This window comes from Xyrauchen texanus, chromosome 23, assembly GCF_025860055.1.
Source record: "Xyrauchen texanus isolate HMW12.3.18 chromosome 23, RBS_HiC_50CHRs, whole genome shotgun sequence".
NCBI lineage: Eukaryota > Metazoa > Chordata > Actinopteri > Cypriniformes > Catostomidae > Xyrauchen > Xyrauchen texanus.
The window spans coordinates 20,052,820-20,071,103 of NC_068298.1; the positions used below are offsets into that span (position 1 = coordinate 20,052,820).

General features: G+C 37.3%; 1 protein-coding gene across 2 annotated transcripts; it reads right to left on the minus strand.

The window, feature by feature from the left end:
• Position 1: 1 nt before the first annotated feature.
• LOC127617281 (sushi repeat-containing protein SRPX2-like) lies at positions 2-10,618 on the minus strand. Of its 2 annotated transcripts, none has more exons than XM_052089230.1 (10): positions 10,313-10,616; positions 5,259-5,339; positions 4,981-5,172; positions 4,671-4,847; positions 4,446-4,569; positions 4,232-4,353; positions 3,427-3,606; positions 3,176-3,309; positions 2,954-3,075; positions 2-973 (listed from the first exon to the last, which is right to left on the minus strand). In XM_052089230.1, exons 1-10 carry the CDS (start codon positions 10,383-10,385, stop codon positions 793-795), a joined length of 1,386 nt encoding a protein of 461 aa, XP_051945190.1. In that variant the 5' UTR covers positions 10,386-10,616; the 3' UTR covers positions 2-792. The 2 variants fall into 2 exon arrangements, with proteins under 2 accessions (XP_051945190.1, XP_051945191.1); XM_052089231.1 differs by lacking the exon at positions 2-973 and adding an exon at positions 1,559-2,237 and having other exon boundaries at positions 10,313-10,618.
• Between the last annotated feature and the right edge of the window lie 7,666 nt (positions 10,619-18,284).

The window sequence follows — 18,284 nt, forward strand, 5'->3', positions numbered from 1 at the left end:
GACCTTATCAAGACAGGGGGTTACACTTTTCAAAAAAACAGAATGTTTTGTGTTACAGTTGTGCAATGCAAGAACAATAATGCATCACACCAATCGTTTAAAAAAGGATTTTTTTAAGGTTTTAAGACATGATGTGGAAATTTGCAGTATGGACTATATTTACGTCCTATAAATGTTGCAGCTGAATGGATGTCTTCAAATACAACATTGTTTGAAATATTGTTCTTAAAAATGCAAGTTTATACACATGAAATGTTTGGTTTGAACTCTTAACACTGTTTTAAATATACACTTGATGTATTTGCCTGTTGTTGTTTTTGTATTTTGTTCTTACCACCACTCAGCAAAGGTTTACATATTGATTTACATCATCATAATCATGCTGTAGTTTAGTCCACCTATGTAAGCAACTTATTTTAGGAGCTACATGATCAGCATTTAATAAATATTAAATATTTTCAACAATCCATGTTGTGTGCTGTGCAGTAGATTATTAAGAACCGTCACCCCATTTTACAGTTGGTCACATTCAGAAAAAACAGTTTATGACTAAATCACTATATCCAGTTTTGATTCTCTGCTAATAATCCCACAATATGTTTTTTTTTTTTAATTAGTGCTTGTCTTGGAAACAGGCTCTTGGAATGCATGCATCCTAATAACATATTGCTATGTTTTCACCTCTGACAATCATATAGTAAAAAAAAAATTTATTTAGCAACTACAAGCAAAAGTAGTTAATCTCTTTTGCAGTAAATCCCGCTGCATTTATTCATGAATTTCAGACATGGGTCAGTCACAGAAGTTCCTGTTCATTTCCAGTCTCTCGCGCTCCTCCTCTGTGAGGAGGTACTCCTCTATGTATGTGTAGAGCTCATCAGAGGTGGTGGGGTGAACAAAACGCTCCCGATCCACACCGTATTCATCTAGCAGCACCATGGTGAAATATGCTGTAGAGATATGCAGCGCTTGTCTGTGACATAGAGAAAAAAAATCGCATACAGTGATTTAATTTATCACTTTAAAATTGGAAAAATGCATATATAGTGAAGAGCTTCTGGAAAACCATTTCCTTCAATATAGAGTTATTGTTTTGAAACTTTATTTTTCCCAAGATTGTCATATGGATTTTATCAAAATAAGACTGTGAATATGTCTCATTCAGGACTTAAAGAACATATGTTTGCCATATTGCAGTTGGTATCTGCTTGTGGGTCATTGACAAATAAGGTTGTCTGAGGTGATAAATGAGAAATCTTTTAAAAATCTAGTTTAGAACACATCAAATTTGTAGAAATGTAATCTTCATTTACAAGTTGTGTAAAAAAAAAAAAAAAAGCAGTGGAAAACCATTGTCCACCAAATCAAAGTCTTGTGTTTAACCAATATGTAGTTTGTCATTTTTTGCCATGTGAAAAGAGAGGACTCCTTTAGACTGACATTTTTTTTTTTATATATATATATATATATATATATATATATATATATATATATATATATATATATATATATTGATACTATATTTTCATTCTTATGAAATGGCAAATTTGTTTTCAAGTCATTTATTGTAACCCTGAGATTTTTTGTTTTTGACTGTTTATGAAAAAAATTATAAAAATATTTGTAAAAAATATTAGGTTTTTTTTTAAATGACGAAGATATACTGTATATATATTTAATTACTCTAAAAATGTCATGTGGTGTAACCACATATTATAATACTTTCCTTGCACATTCAAGGTGCTTTATGTAAGACTGACAACAAGCTCACCCCAGACTTTCATACCGGTTGCCAGAATTAGCTAACTCAGCTTCCGTTTTAAATACATTTATGCATTTGGCAAACACTTTTATCCAAAGCAACTTGCAGAGCCCTTATTACAGGGAGAATCCCCCCCAGAGCAACCTGGAGTTAAGTGCCTTGCTCAAGGACACAATGGTGGTGGCTGTGGGGATCGAACCAGCATTCTGATTACCAGTTATGTGCTTTAGACCACTACACCACCACTTATTTATATACCACAAATAATTTTTGGTATATAAGCTGTCTCCATCTTCCAATGGCATTCCAATATTTAGCCTTGTTTTACTACATCTCTGGTCCTGGTGGTTTTTATATGGATGGCGAGGCTTTTTAGGTCGGGTGGAATCTGTTATCTCTGATCCAGTTCGTTTGCTGTCTTCCATGGCTACAGCACACTGTGTTGTTTGCCTGCAAACTTGTCAAATCTGGCAACCTGGCGGTGTAGAAATACTATTGGTGAGTGGGAAGTGGGTGGGATCACACAGGCCAAAACATAAACAGAAATTCAGCCCGGAATGGAAACTTCAAAATAGAATATACTGGCTTTCTAGTATTTCTACTTGGCATGATTCCTACTTCTCTAATGACATATTATGGTCATTTTATGATTTAATACAGTAAAAATATTACATATAGCACCTTTAAATACATTTACACAACATGAATAAGTGAACACAACTTAATCATTAATTTCAAAAAGGGGTACACCATATGACCTGAATTTTTTTTGCCCTTTTCATAAGAATGAAAATATAAGCTAATAATCAAAATATTAAAATGTCGGGTTATGTTTGTTTGTTTTTTCACATGACAAAAAAATGGCAACCTACATGTAGGTCACACAACACATGATTTTGAAAGTTTTTCATTTATTATTAAAAAAAAACATTTTAAGATTATTCTGCACTGCTCATGTCAACATCTTTGTTTGTTTGTTTCTTAATACTGTCTCTAAATCAGGGATCGCAACCATTGACCATGAAAATAAAAAACGGCACTCCATATCAAAAAGGTTACACTAGATGGAAATTGTTTTGTTTGAATTGTATTTTTGAATAACCTGGATCTGGACAATAAATAAGTGTAATGTCATTGACTCTTGCATGTTAAGTACATGGTAAATACTGCTGTAGATTTCTAGAAAGTTACCTAAGACCCTCTATTGTCTCGGGCTCTAGGTGTTGTTTTTTGATGCGCCCCACCGCACAAGGTGCCGTTCCTAATAGCTCGATCACTGTCACATGTCGCAGATCCAGACCACATCCAGCCCTCTGTCATAAAAGTCACACACAATCTTACAGCTGTGTATTGTAATAATTAAAACTCATCTGTCTTGCCATATTTTTGCTTTAGAGTTTATATCTGGCCAACCTGCAGTATCATGTTCTGAAGCTTGTAGTACTGGTTAGCGTTATCTGGTGTAGACACAACGAGAAGCCTTCTCTTTTCATAAAACTGGTCAAGTAGAGAACCAGCAGACCTGACGTCTGTTTTTATCTCCATTACTATAAGAAACGTTTTTGAAGAATACAAAATCTCAGAAATCTTTCAAACAAAAAGATTGATACAAAATTGACACATATTTTAATAAGTGAATTTATGTACACATAACCGATACTCACATACACACTCTGCTGCTTCATCAGACCAGCTACGGTTAAGCTGACAAACACGTGTGGAAAATCCTGTCCTCTCATAGCCAGGCTCACAATGGTATTCACATATAGCCCCATAATTATTGCCATCAGATGAACAGGTCAGATATCCATGCATAGGAGTCTTCAGCTTTGGACACCGTCTCACTGAGGGAATGGAAATATCAATTGAAGAAATATATACCTTGGTTAATGTAAAGAAAGTGTACCTTACCAGATCTAGAGTAGGATTTACAGAAGCATATTAAAACTTATAGTAATATAGAACCTTGTTTATTTTACTAGTTGCAATGGAGTAATATTCTTTCTAGATTATGCTCTGAAATAGAAACCCATTAGAATTCTATGCTTTCACTAAATTTCCTTTCAGAAACTTTCTTCCCAAAATAAAAATGTTGTCATAATTTACTCATCTTCATAAAGGTTTACTAAACAGTGCAAGTTCTCGCATGGACACGTGTGCCTCTGTGAACAAGCTTCTTTGATTGCACTCATAAATGGCGAACAGTCCTCAAGATTTTCACTGAAAAAATCCTTAACAAAACCTATTGTATGCTCTTCAATAGTCTTGGAATATGATACTGGAGTTGCTTGGACTAGTTTAATGATTTTAAGCTCTAAACTGCCATTTTATTGAGCAGACGGACTGAGATATTTATTAAATCCTTTTGTGTTCCGCATTAGAAAGAAGTCATATGAGTTTGGGGTGACATGAGGCTGAATAAATTATGACTACATTTTCATTTTTGGGTGAACTATTCCTCTAACTTACCTTCAATACGCACAGTAAACTTGCAAATTGCTGAGTTGCGAGCCTGGTCATAGGCTTTATATCGAATTACATGAATTCCATCAGGAAAGTCGGATCCAGACTCAAGTCCACTTCGCAAGACCCTGATGAGGGATGAAAGGAAATTGTTAGTCTATAGGTTGCCTTTAAGTCATAGAAAGAGTTGGGTGGCTTTCATACAATGTAACACACATACTGTAGCGCTCTGTCAGCTGTATCCTTGGCAACAGGGCGGTCCCAGGACACCCTGGCTGTTAGTTTTCCTGGTTCTGCTACTTTCACTCTGGACAAAGGACATTTCAGTATGGGGGGGTCATGATCTGAAACAATGCAAATGTTGACCTGGAGAATGAAAATTTACCTAAAAAATGAATCTTCTAAACTCCTGCACAACATATAGACATCTAAGATTTTACTTTACCTGCACAAGTGGGTTCTGTGCCACTCCATTTTCCATCTTCTTGGCACATACGATAGCGATCTCCCTCGATCTGGTAGCCTTCATAGCAGGTGTAGTCACACCTGGAGTCTGCCACAAAGCCATGAGTACAACTGTATGTGCTGTGGTCAATCAGAGGCAGAACATGGCAGCGTATCTCTGAGAGATTCAGACATAATATAAACAGTAAACCACATGGTTCATGCAAGGAACGATTTGCCCAGTACTCTGAAGCACCTGGCTAATTACAAGGTGTTTTATGACACCTTTTATCTCATTTAAGTATACTTACTTCGACAAAGAGCAGTTCCAGACCAACGACGGTTGGGCATGCATTGCACTGATGACCGGCCCAGCAGTTTATGTCCTCGATCGCAAGAGAGCAAACAGCGGGTTCCAAGTGTGCTTTGGTGATGCCTGCCTCGAGGGGACGAACAAGCTACCTCCCCATTGGCTAGCTTAAATGTGTGGCACCACTGTGGATCTGATGGGAAAATTGTTTGAAAATAACTGTTGCATTTTACTGTTAATTTTAATGTGCAAAATGTGTGAGCCATCATCACTACTTACGTTTGTAGTCCAACTGAGGGGTGTAGTAAGTCTCTTCCTCATGCACAACTTCATTATTGTCATAGTAAGTCGACCCAGAGCCTGAGAGCAAACATAAAATGCATGAATTTAAGTACCTTCATGCAGGATACAACAGAAGGAATTGTTTTGGCAGGCATGCTAGGGCAAGTAGTTCAGATTTGTACATTTTTTTTTAAATATTACTGCCTCATCACAAAAACTATACAAAAAAAGTATTTAGCCTATTTTTAAGATTTACGCATTTCAAATTCATAACAAATTCATCATATTGAACCGTGCAATGTTTAACAAAAACAATTTAATACAATTTTAATTCAGTTGGATGGAATTGTGTTTGACATTGAAATGTGTAAATCTTTTTTTTGAGAGTACAAAGTTTTTAATTTTCAATAATTGCAAAAATGTATACAGCTATAATGTAAATATATGACAGCAAAATGTATACACCTCTTTTTTATTCAACAACAATGACACAATGCTAAACATTACTAATTGGTTTGTAATTTTTAATCCATTATTGGGCCAGTATCACTGTAAAGATTAAAAGATACTCAAGGCACCATTTGGGGATTCAGTTCTCAGTGAAATTTTAGCGTCTACAAGAACTCTAGACACTGTTAACAGTTTCTTTAATAACCCCATCAAAACGGTACCATAGGGTTTTAGGCACTAGAAATACTGTATATCTTGAGAAATAATATAAACCCTTGAGAATATAAATAGGATTTATTTGAAGCTCCTTTAAAGGTTTCTGGTGGATCTCAAAAGGGTTCTGCCAAATGGTGCCACGAGTATCTTTAAATTTTTGGAGTATGGGCCATCCTTATTGTCAAACCTTGATCATTACTACCAAAAACCTCCTAAAAGTGACCTCCAAGAGTTCAAAGTAATTCTGAGTCAAAACACTGGCAAGCATATTACAGCAGCAAACTCATCATCAGTATCTTCTGGCCTCAGTGGTAGAGAAAAAGATCCCCAAGCACCCCTGGTTTTTTTTGTTTGTTTTTTTTTTTCCCTTCAATGCAGCACAACCACCATTATCATTCTTTCCGCTCACACACACTTTTCCGGTTTTACATACATAAACCTCTTTAAAGCTCTTTGGGAAAGCTTTCTGTCTATAACCATGAGTTTTTCAGTATATTTTTCCAGAAAACATACTGAGAAGAATGTTAAAGTGAACATTAAAAGCAACCAACTGTTTCAACTAATGGCAAGCTAAATTTGCCAAATTCAAACTCTGAACAAATTACAGCCCTGTTTGAGAAGGAAATTGTTGGCATTTACAGTATTGGCCAAAAATATTGGCACCCTTGGTAAATATGAGCAAAGAAGGCTGTGACAAATATTTACATTTACATTTATGCATTTGGCAGACACTTGGCAGTGGGGATCGAACCAGTGACCTTCTGATTAACAGTTATGTGCTTTAGCCAACTATGCCACCACTACTCCTTGTCTTTATTCTTTATTCTTATCCATAAAATAATTTTATATTATTGTATAATTGTAAATATTTTTCTCCAAAACACGATTGCCACAATTACTGGCATGCCTTAAAATTCTTGTGAGTAAAATATATCTGAAGTATATTTCCATTAATATTTAACTTTTTTGGAAAACCTGTTACAAGGAACATGAAATTGTTCAGCCATGATTTCCTGGTTCACAGGGGTATAAATATATTAGGTAACACGCAAGCCAAATTCACTTAGTCATCAATCACAATGGGTAAGACCAAAGAATATAGTTCTGATGTGCTGCAAAAGGTTGTTGAGCTTCACAAAATGGGAAGTGGCTATAAGAAAATAGCTAAAGAATTAAAAATACCCATTTCCACCATCATGACAATAATTAAGAAGTGCCAGTCAACTGGAGATATTACAAATCCTGAAAGAGGATGTGTGTCTACTGTCTCCACGCATGGTGAGGAGGATGGTTCGAGTGGCAAAAAATTATCCAAGGATCACAGCTTGAGAATTGGAGGAATTAGTTGGGTCTTGGGGTCAAAAGTCTCCAAAACTACATTCAGACATCACCTATATCACAGCAAATTGTTTGGGAGGGTTTCAAGAAAAAATGCCTCCGCTCTCATCCAACAACAAACTGAAGCATCTTCAGTTTGCCAGGCACTACTGGAACTTAAATGGGACCGGGTTCTATGGTCAGATAAAACAAAAACAGTGCTTTTTGGCAGTAAACACCAGAGATGGGTTTGGAGCACACAGAGAGGTAGCCATATGGAAAAGTACCTCATGCCCACAGTTAAATATGGTGGTGGATCTTTAATGTTGTGGGGCTGTTTTAATGCCAGAGGTCCTAGACATCTTGTTTGGATACATGTCATCATGGACTCAAATCAAATACCAACTGATAAAAAATAAAAACCTGATTGCCTCTTCCAGAAAGCTTAAAATGGGTTGTGGTGGATATTCCAGCAGGACAATGATCCAAAACAAACATCAAAATCAACACAAAATAGTTCATTGACCACAAAATCAAGGTTCTGCTATGGCCATCCCAGTTCCCTGGCCTGAACCCCATAGAAAACCTGTGGGGTGAACTGAAGAGGAGACCACTAGTGTAGACCTCTGAATTTGAAGGATCTGGAGAGATTCTGTATGGAGAAATGGTCTCAGATCACTTGCCATGTGTTCTCCAACCTCATTAGGCTTTATATGAGAGGACTCAGAGCTGTTATCTTGGTAAGGGAGGATGCACAATGTATTGAATAAAATTGTGTCACACATTTATTTGACAAGAATATTTGTTTTTTGATAACACTTGTGTTGTGTTTGGAATTGTTTAAGAACTATTCGAGGATAGATGTTTGTGAATATTTTGAATGAAAGACCAAAAGGATAAACAATATGGATATATTTTTCACAGCCTTCTTTTCTCATATTTACCAAGGGTGCCAATATTTTGACCACAACTGTAAGTGTAATTGCAATATTCAATCATTTAACGGCTTACATACTTCTAAAGGAACAGTATAAACATTTTCAAGAAGTAGTACACTGTTCATTGTAAGCAAATCTAGAGAACATTTCCTTCTAGTCTTCAAAAGATGGAGAAATGTTTGAGTAAAAAAAAAAAACTGATTCCATATCACTTATAAATATGGAAAGAGGATACCAGCAGTCTTGTGTCATATAAGTCCTAGAGGAATCTTACTTAAAACAGATTCATTTAACCCTTAAGTTCTGTTTGGACATTTTTTTCAAAAATTTGTTAATAACTATGAAAGTAATTAGTTTAGAGGTGTGACACATCTTTTGGAAAAAAAAACAGGTTACACAAAAGACTGCTAGTATGAGTATTACTCCAATATGAACAGAACCACAAGGGTTAAACACAAATCTAAAATGAATAGGCTGACTGCAGCTGTGTACATGCTCTAAAAGGTTGTTAAATGCCAAGACTATGATTCAGTAATCAACACAGAGACTGAGCTAACCGCACTGTTTTACACTAACAGGAAAACATGAGCTGTTCTTAAGGGACGACTTTCCGATTTGCATAAGGAATATGTTCATAAACAATATAATAATTGCTATATGGAGTTCCAAATTTAAGTCTCGGAAAGTCTCTTGGTCAAGCCCCATCAATGGACATGTCAATCCTGGTTAACCTTTCCTAATTGCTCTTGTATGTAAATAAGATAACTTGTAAATAATCATTTGTGAGTAGTCCATTAGTTCAATTCAATTACATAGCCTATACATGACAATACTTTTATAGCTACAAACAATCAGTAGGTGACTTGGGTAGGCTCTAAATAAGCCACCTTTACACTGCCAGGGTGGCACAGAAACTGCATTTAAACTGGCATGCATTTACACATACTGTTTAATACTTCTCAGAGCAGGCATAAATGCATTCACACAGAAATTACAGTTGTATAAATAATATGAGTTTATTGTTTGAAATATAACATTTTGAATATAGAAATGTGAAATGAATGAAAATGTGAAATGATACCTTACATGTGAAATTAAATTATGAAATATAAGCGCTATCATGACAAAAAACAATTTTAAGGCTGCTCCGAGGTGGGTTAGAGCAAGCATAATTTAGACTGGCTTGTATGATGCACTGCATATTTACACAGGATTTTACGCAGGCATAGAGCAGGATTAACTCGACAGTGTAAAGACGCCTTAACAGTCTAGCTTTAAAAGGTCAAATTAGTGTCCTGTCACAGCTACCATTTCCTGGGTCACTGCGGCTTGTAATTACTAAAACGGTTTTATCGTGAACACAGCTTAATAAGAAGCGAACATGTTAATAATATGTTTCCAGCAGCATTAAACTCTAAACCCTTTATAGATTCAACATAAAAGTACGTTTATGTCTATGTGTTGGGTTAAATTTAGCACTGGGCTCACGTCATCAAACGGTACCTGACTAAGGGGTCGTTCACACCAAAAGCGAATTTGCGTCCGTCTTTGAACGTTACGCTACCTCTCGCTGCGTTACGCTGCCATCTCGCGTAGCATCACGTTGCGCTGTGGCTAGTAGGCATATTTGTTAGCACAAACACAAGTTCAGTCTGAGTGAACACCCCCTAAATTCCTCTGGAGCCTGAATCATTTCTGTTCCATGACAAACTACAACTGGAACGCGACTGAGTTACAATGGGGGGGGGGTCAATCATTAGGTTTAAGAAAAAGGAGAACAAAACAGAAATATATACAATATATAAACATCTTTTAAAGACTGTATATTTTAGCCTGCTAACAGTGCTACTATATGTGGAGGACTAAATATAGGCTATTTCATTAATCCGCAAATGCTATACTTCTCCACTGGCTTCTTTTAGTCTGTAACGACAATGCGAACTCAAACAAAATCACAGCTGTTATATAAACCGTATTGCTGCGGAGGTATTTCCTGGCTTAATGAAATACGCGAACGGTTCTGGAGGTTTCACGAATCTTAACAGATTTAAACAAAAAATAAAACTTAATTTTGTTTTGCAATCCAGATCATTTTATTCACATAAACAAAATTACACAAAGATGTCTTACCCTCAGTGATATGTCCCAGAGTCTGATATGTGATGGACAACTGAACAAGCAGATTAATAAGAATTTTTACCATTGCATTGACTGCCAGGCAGGCGGATGTGGCTATGAATGTTGACAGTAACCTTTACAGTTAATATCTTGCAATACCTGACTATCTTGCAATTACTATCGTTCGGACAACTATCTCAACGTTAACAGTGTAGTCGCATTAGACGTGAATCCCACGCAGTCCGCAAACTACTGGAGCATCTGCCAATCTCAGCGCAAATTTCTTCCACTATTCAACTCTGCTGGTTATTAAGCACTTGGACGAATGGTGGCGTTGTCGCTGCACTAACCGTTTCTCCTGTCGTTATTGAAAATATGAGCAAAGTAAAAACTTCGTTCTTAATCATTTTATAATTTGATCATTGCGAAGTGAAATTTCAAGTTTTTAATCACTTTGAAGGTGTTATGTTTTTTTTTAAATAAATGTATAGCCTAATTGTTGATTAATTAAATGGATCAAGAATGACAGTAAAGACTTTTATAATGTTACAAATTACTTTTAATTAAATAAAGGCTGTATTCGTCAAACTTTATTCATAATAAATAATTAATAATACAATTAATAAATACAATTCAAGCAGTTTGTTTATTCAGATAATTAGGTGAAGTTTAATTTCAAGATTTCCAAGAACTTCCCGTAAATGGACGTCACAATAAAACAGCTCAACACCTCAAAACTCTTTTTGTAATAATTTACCATCTTATACTGAAAATGTTGTTCATTGTACAATGTTCCTCTTATTTGTTAGTGCAACAGTAAAACTTGAAACGCTGGGTAATTTGAAGTTCGTTAAATAACAAAAGAGGAAATTTTTATTTTCTGATGGGAAATGTAACTTTTTCAATATAATTGTCTTAAATATCTATAATGTTCATTTTGTATTATTATTTTTTTTTTCTGTAAAAAAGAGAGTATTCTGTCCCATTAATGTATAAAATGCGGCCTCTAGTGGGAGAAGGAGGAACATCCGGTAGAGTTTTCTCGCAACTTCCATCACCTTTCCTTACGACTTCAGTCCACTTGACATTGCATTTATTAACACATATGGGGAGTGCCTTCATACACGACCTATTGAAACCTCTCTACAATAACACCAATATTCAAATATTGCTATGGTGTTTGAGCCCCACCCGTTTTGGCGCGAAACTGACCACTAGTTTCGGCGTGAACTGACATCTATAAAACAGGTGCACAGACACCATTTCCTCAGAATTTCTTCCTTCAAGACAGCGATTACCTCTTGTCTTGAATCCCTCTACCTTCGCTGTCGATACACACCAGTCAGCGACGGAATCTTCACGGCAGAGAAAAGACTCTCCACTTCCCTGCAGTGCTCCGGCGAACATCACTCCGCTTTGCCGCTTGACGCTTTGCTGGTCAACGGACCTCAGCATCCTGATTGTCCACAGCGTGTCGGCAGGTGTAGAGTATCCTTTTATAGCAAAATTGTACTTGTGTGTTATAAATATAAGTTATGTAATTTATATAAATATAAATCAATATATAGATATCTAGAAGTGCCACATACGTGTTTGCGTCTTTTTCAAGATGTCGTTCCGTAAGTCTTCCATGTGCGAGAGACACATCCCGCTGTCAGACAAGCATGAGAGCTGCGTTTTCTGTCTGGGCCGCGCCCATGCAGAGTCAGCTCTCATGGAGACTGACTGTCCTCACTGTGAGGACATGAGTCTCAAGTTGCTTCGCCCTTGTTCTGAGGGACGATTCAGCCTCTCGCGCCCTCCCACCCACCTCTTCTGTGATTCTCGAGGGTTCACACGAGGGGGCATGGCGGGGCTGCGAGGTCGAGCAGGATGAACATGAGGGGGATTTTACGCCAGCACATGCCCCACGAGCCCTTCAATCTCCATAAAGCACATATTTCCCCATACGCTATATGTGCGAGATGAGCTCCGGCCCACTAAAGGAGCGTGCGGCCTCATTTCGTTTGGTGGATCTGACACTGGGAATGATAAGGATGATAATGACGATATCATGTTTCTCGCCGCATCGGGCGACTGGTCAGTGGATGATGCTACTGCCCCTCCCCCAGCAAGGACTGTGCACGCCCCAGACAGGGAGATGCTTCGCATCCTTGCAAGGGTGGTCAAAGAACTCAATCTCGAGTGGTCTCCCCCAGAGGTACCTGGACAGTCTCGCCTTGATGAACGGTTCTTGCAGTCCGGACTCCGTCATTAGGCCGCACCCCACAGAACTGCCCCATTCTTCTCTGAGGTGCACATTTAACTAAGTCCTGGCACGCGCCCCTCTCAGCGTGCACACGCAGTGACTACGGTCTCACGAACGTGGACCATGGGGAAAAGAATGGCTATGCCCAACTACCCCCGGTGGAGGAGGCGGTAGCAGAACATCTCTGCCCAAAAAGCAGGGCATGGAAATCACGTCCCATTCATCCTTCTAAGCCATGTAGGCAGACGTCCACACTGACGGGAAAAGCCTATTCGGCAGCAGGACAATCTGGATCAGCACTCCATGCAATGGCAGTGCTCCAGGTGTTCCAAGCGAAGCTCCTCAGACAAATGGACGAGCAAGGCTTTGATCCGGAGACTTTTAAAGAGCTTCAGGCTGCTACAGACTTGGCGTTGCGCGCCACGAAAGTCACGGCTCAGGGCATCGGAATGTCCATGGGTAACTTGGTCATTCTGGGAAGGCATGTATGGCTGACCCTCACGGAGATGTGACAGAGAGAAGACATTTCAATTGGCTGCCCCAGTGTCTCCAGCTGGCCTCTTTGGCGGCGCAGTGAGTACATTTGCTGAGCGTTATGTCACGACTCAGCATCAGTATAAGATTATATATGTAGAAGAATTCCACCAACATGATTTGAAACGAGAAAAATACCAGCCTTTCAGTTTGGAATGTTTCCACATCATAAATTACCGGCTTTCAGACGGAACCCCCACACCACGCTGTTCTTTGTAAGGTTACAAGGATCATCAGATTTGCATAACACTAAGACATTTCATCTTAATCTAGCCTTGCTAGATAATGCTGAAAATCACTTTGAACTGTGGTAACGTTTGTACCTGACAAATTAATGATTATAGACTGATGAAACTCTTTAAAATGTGTGTAGCGATGTGCAATCACCTATAATTGATAAATATAATCTTTAATTTTGTATGATTCATCTCATTCTACTAAGAATGGTAACTATAAGGCTTAACTTGATAAAATATAATGTTTGTAACCAGGGATTTTGTAACCAGGGATTTTAATGTTTTGTTACCTACACGTATAACATCCATAAAAAAATGTCATGTTTAGTATGTAAGCGTTTGCTGGCGTATGCAAAAAATGCTGAAGAAAACGAATATCCCATTCTCAATATATAAAAGCTCATGATTAAATATGCACTATATTTGAGCTGGACATTTTTAAGAGTCTGAAACAAAGGACCATAACTCAACAGTCGGAAAAGACAAGCCCAGTTGACCATGTGACTCTGAAAAGACACATCTGTATTGGGAAAATGCATGGAAAGATTAATCTAATGAATTCTGTGAGTGACGTTCTAGATCCATTGCAATTTGCATATAGAAAATCTAGAGGTTCTGATGATGCTGTGTTAACTTTATATAATTCAGTTGCTGAACATGTACAACAAACTACAAACTACGCTAGGATTTTGTTTTTAGACTTTACGTCAGCTTTTAACACAATGAAAATCCATATTCTTATTCAGCGATTGATTAATTTGGGGATTAATGGGGGACTTGTATGGTGGATTAAAGATTTCCTTTCTATACGTCCACAAAGAGTGGTTGTTAATGGCAACGTGTCTGGAACAATTATATCAAACACAGGAGCCCCACAAGGAGCAATTTTATCACCATCTTTTATCACAGTCTTTTTAAATATAATGATGATATGGCTCTTGTGGGTCTTTTGCAAGTAGGAGAGATAGGTAGGACTCGCACATACCAAGAGCACATAAAATCCCTTTTGAATGTGTCAGCTGAGTGCACTTGTGGTAAATGTGGATAAAACAAATGAATTGGTAATTACTGGAGATAAGCAGAATATTTTGAAGTTGGAACCTGTAATGCTTCGTGGGATTCCAATTGAATTTGTTTGCAATTTTAAATATTTGGGAAAACACACATTCTCTCTTCCTCTCTTTGTCGCTCTCTTCATCTCTTCGCTCTTCTGCCTGCACGTGCTTCGTCTGGTCGCTCAGCTGACGGCCAGGTCCTCCCATGTGAGATCCAAGGGAACTCAGGACTCGACGTACCGAGAAGGAGTGAGAAGGCCTCGCTTCACAGCTAACCTCACCATTCATACAGACAATAAATTCGGTCACAAAGAGATCAAAACATCGATGGAACGAACTTTCGACCAAGAACCAAGCCACACAAAGTACGCAAGGAAACACCACGAAGACAAGCAAGTACATCACCGGCAGGGGCCGGTGCAGGCGCTGAGTTTGTGGGCATGGGTCTTTTTGCCGGGTGCTGGCTTGAGACAGAGCGGGGCCGAGCCGCCTGTGCTATGCTCCGTTTGAGCATAAAATGTTTTATGGCTTGTGACTGCTGTAGGCTATTACATATATAATTTAGAGATGTGGATGGGGTCAGTTAAAATGGGTATTTTGCACACATTTTACCACCATTGTATGTAGGGTAATTTGCACGCGTGCTAAATTAAGAAGGGAGTCTTTAGAGTCTCGAAATATGTGAGCTATGAACTAAATTAAACTGTCCTTATTGTGCCTTATTAGGTAAGGAAATGTATAACGGAATTAGTCGCGTTCGACAACCAATATAAATTATTCGCACCAAAACAGGTGGGGCTCAAACACCATAGCCAATATTAGAATATTGGCATTACTGTAGTGAGGTTTCAAATAGGTTGTGTATGAAGGGACTCCCCATATACGTTAGTAAACGGAATGTCTCGTTCCCTTCATCTCAGGGAACCGAGGTTATGTACTTAACCGAGACGTTTATCTCACTCAGTCTGAATTTGGCAGTGAGAAAGACGGCACGTTCAAATGTTCACTCCACAAGTACTAAATAATTAATTCTTTATTTTATTAATTTTACATGTGCATGTCTAACCTGTTAAAAAAGTGCTTAATGAACAACTGAAAAGGTATTAGGTGCAAAATTTAGCTTAGTATTTCAAGATTTCAGTGTTTTCTTTATCAGCTAATTTGAGAAAGATATAGGTTGGTTTTGCTAGCACTGTGCAACATGAGGTTGGAGTGTGCGTGATAAAACAAATGCTTGATTTTTGTGCTTTTAGGAGTTTTGGAGCGGAGAAGGTGTTTTTGGCTGTTTATTTTGTTTTGATTGTTGATCTCACAAATCGTGAGCAGATAAAAACAGATATACCTGCTAGGGGTGGGCGATACCACTTATTTTCTTTTCGATCCGATATAATTTCAAGCCCAATATTGTTGATATCAATACCAATACCTTTCTTCTATTGAATTTATATGTTTTTTTTTTTTTTTAATTTATTTCTTAGGAAAAAATTGGTAATTTAAAATATTATTTTTAGTCATAAGTCATTATTATTATTATTATTTACATTTGTGAGCCTAAACAGAAAATTATTAGACTTCTGTTTTGTTTACCCATACAAAAATTAACCATTGTTTCACTACAGTAACTATAGTTTAAAAATGGGATTTAGTTAAACGACAGAGAAAACCAAGGGCGTAGATCCAGGGGGGAACCTACTTTAGGATCGATTCGCCCATCCCTAATACCAGCTCAATAAAGAGGATAAACTCAATCTGCACTTGACTAGCATCATCATTGACAAGGTAACAGAAAAGAAGGGGTTACGCTAGTATCAGAAGTGACTTTTTACTTTAAAACAATGTTTAAAGAACTCCCCAACAACAAAGCTGCTGACCAACGATGATGGGATTGGAACCCACACATGCATAGCACAACTGAGTCATCAGTCCATCAACCACTCAGCCATCTTGTCATATAACAAGTCAATTATAGGTGAATTGTGGTGCTTTCCATAAGCCAGTATCAATAGCTCAGAGGTTAACCACAATGCGTGTGTCGATTTTTCACCTGTTTCTGCAGATACGAGAATAGACCCATTTTAATGATGTACCAGGAGCTCAGCACAGCAGCATTTTGTGCTAGTACTTAGGTAGATTTTCGGGGGTAACTTTTCAACACGGTCTTCTCCGACAAAGCTCACAACTGACAAGGATGGGATTCGAACCCATGCTTGCAGAGCAGAACAGACTGGCAAACCAGCGCCTAAACGTAGCCACCTCAAGCTAACAATAATGTATTGTGCTGCTTTTCAGTATACTGAATCACTTTTTTAATTACTTTTCAGCAGTGTGCTCTTCAACAAAAAGGATTTCAACTGACGAGTATGTGTAGTAAGAACAACATTTGAAAAGATCTGTTATATGTTTCCCCTACTATGGCAAGGACACAATTTATTTTGCTTATTCAGCTGCTGTGCAGAAGTAAAATGAATTGAATTAATGATATTGAAATTTGGCAAATTTGACAGCAAAATTCAGAAATTACCAGATGTAAATGAATGGTGATAAGGGTTAAAGGAATATTCCAGATCAATGTAAATTAAGCTCAATCGACAGCATTTGTGGCATAATGTTGATTACCACAAAAATGTTTTACCAATTCCTCCTTTTCTTTAAAAAATCAGAAATAAAAATAAAATTAAAGTGAGGCACTTACAATGATAGTGACAATGATGACATTTTTAGAGGGTTTAAAGGGAGAAATGTGAAGCTTCTAATTTTATAAAAGCACTGACATCAGTTAATATGTTAAAACTCATGTATTATTTGAGATGTAAAGTTGTCTAAATTGTAATTTTTAAAGTCATTTTAGGGGTTAAGGGTTTGTTGACATCGTACATCATGGCAACATTGTAAAATTGGCTATAATTTTACACAGAAAATATTAGCAAGCGATTTTATCACACTTAAATCATGTTTACACACATACTGTTTATGTCGTGTGGCTACTGTATACTTTTGAAGAAGTGAGTATTTTTATGTTCAAAAATACTCACAAGAAACAGATTAGTTTGGGCCAAATTAATTTAAATATTTTGTTATAAACATGCCAAATATTCACTTCCATTGTAAGTGCCTCACTGTAACCCAGATTTGTGCTTTTTTTTAAAGAAAATGAGGGGTAAGTCAAAATAAATTTTTGTGGTAATCAATGTTATGCTACAAATGCTGTCGATTGCGCTTAACTTGTATATAACCCGGAATATTGCTTTAATGTAGATGTGTATTATAATGCATGGTAAAAACATACGGTAATACAAATTATTATTTAAATACTTCCTGATTTAATAAGAGCCACTCTTAACTGTGCTCTGCTTGAGGTTTTGTTTATTGCCAAATGTGTTATCTTTTATTTCGCTAAATGTAAGTTGACATTCTAATGAACTTCTGATAAACATTTTTTAAATGAGCAGATTTACATTCTAAATCGTAAAAACATGCATGCATACATACATTCTAAAACATGTCTCAAAGACATCTGAATGTCTTTTTGCCATTCAAGAGAAAACATCTTACAGATGCATTTCAGATGAACAAACAGCCTAAAAAGATATGTCTTCCAGATGTAATCACACACATCATATACGTCTGGTGATTTACGTGTGATATCAAAGAATGCGTTAAAGGAAAAGTTCACCCAAAAATGAAAGTTATCTCATTGTTTACTCACCCTCTACCATTCATAGATGTGTATGAATTTCTATCTTCTGCAGAGCACAAATGAATATTTTTAGAGGAGTATCTCAGCTCTGTTGGTCCATACAATGCAAGTGAATGGTGGCCAAAGCTTTGAAGCTCCAAAAAGCACATAATGGCAGCATAAGTGATCCATACAACTTCAGTGGTTAAATACATGTTTTCAGAAGCAATATGAT

Excerpts from the sequence above, each read along its gene's own strand:
- LOC127617281 (XM_052089230.1), bottom strand. The coding sequence starts at position 10,385 with ATGGTAAAAATTCTTATTAATCTGCTTGTTCAGTTGTCCATCACATAT. Across the intron at positions 5,173-5,258 it reads CCCTCAGTTGGACTACAAAC|ATCCACAGTGGTGCCACACA; the intron begins GTAAGTAGTGAT and ends TTTTCCCATCAG. Across the intron at positions 974-2,953 it reads GAGACAATAGAGGGTCTTAG|ACAAGCGCTGCATATCTCTA; the intron begins GTAACTTTCTAG and ends TCTATGTCACAG.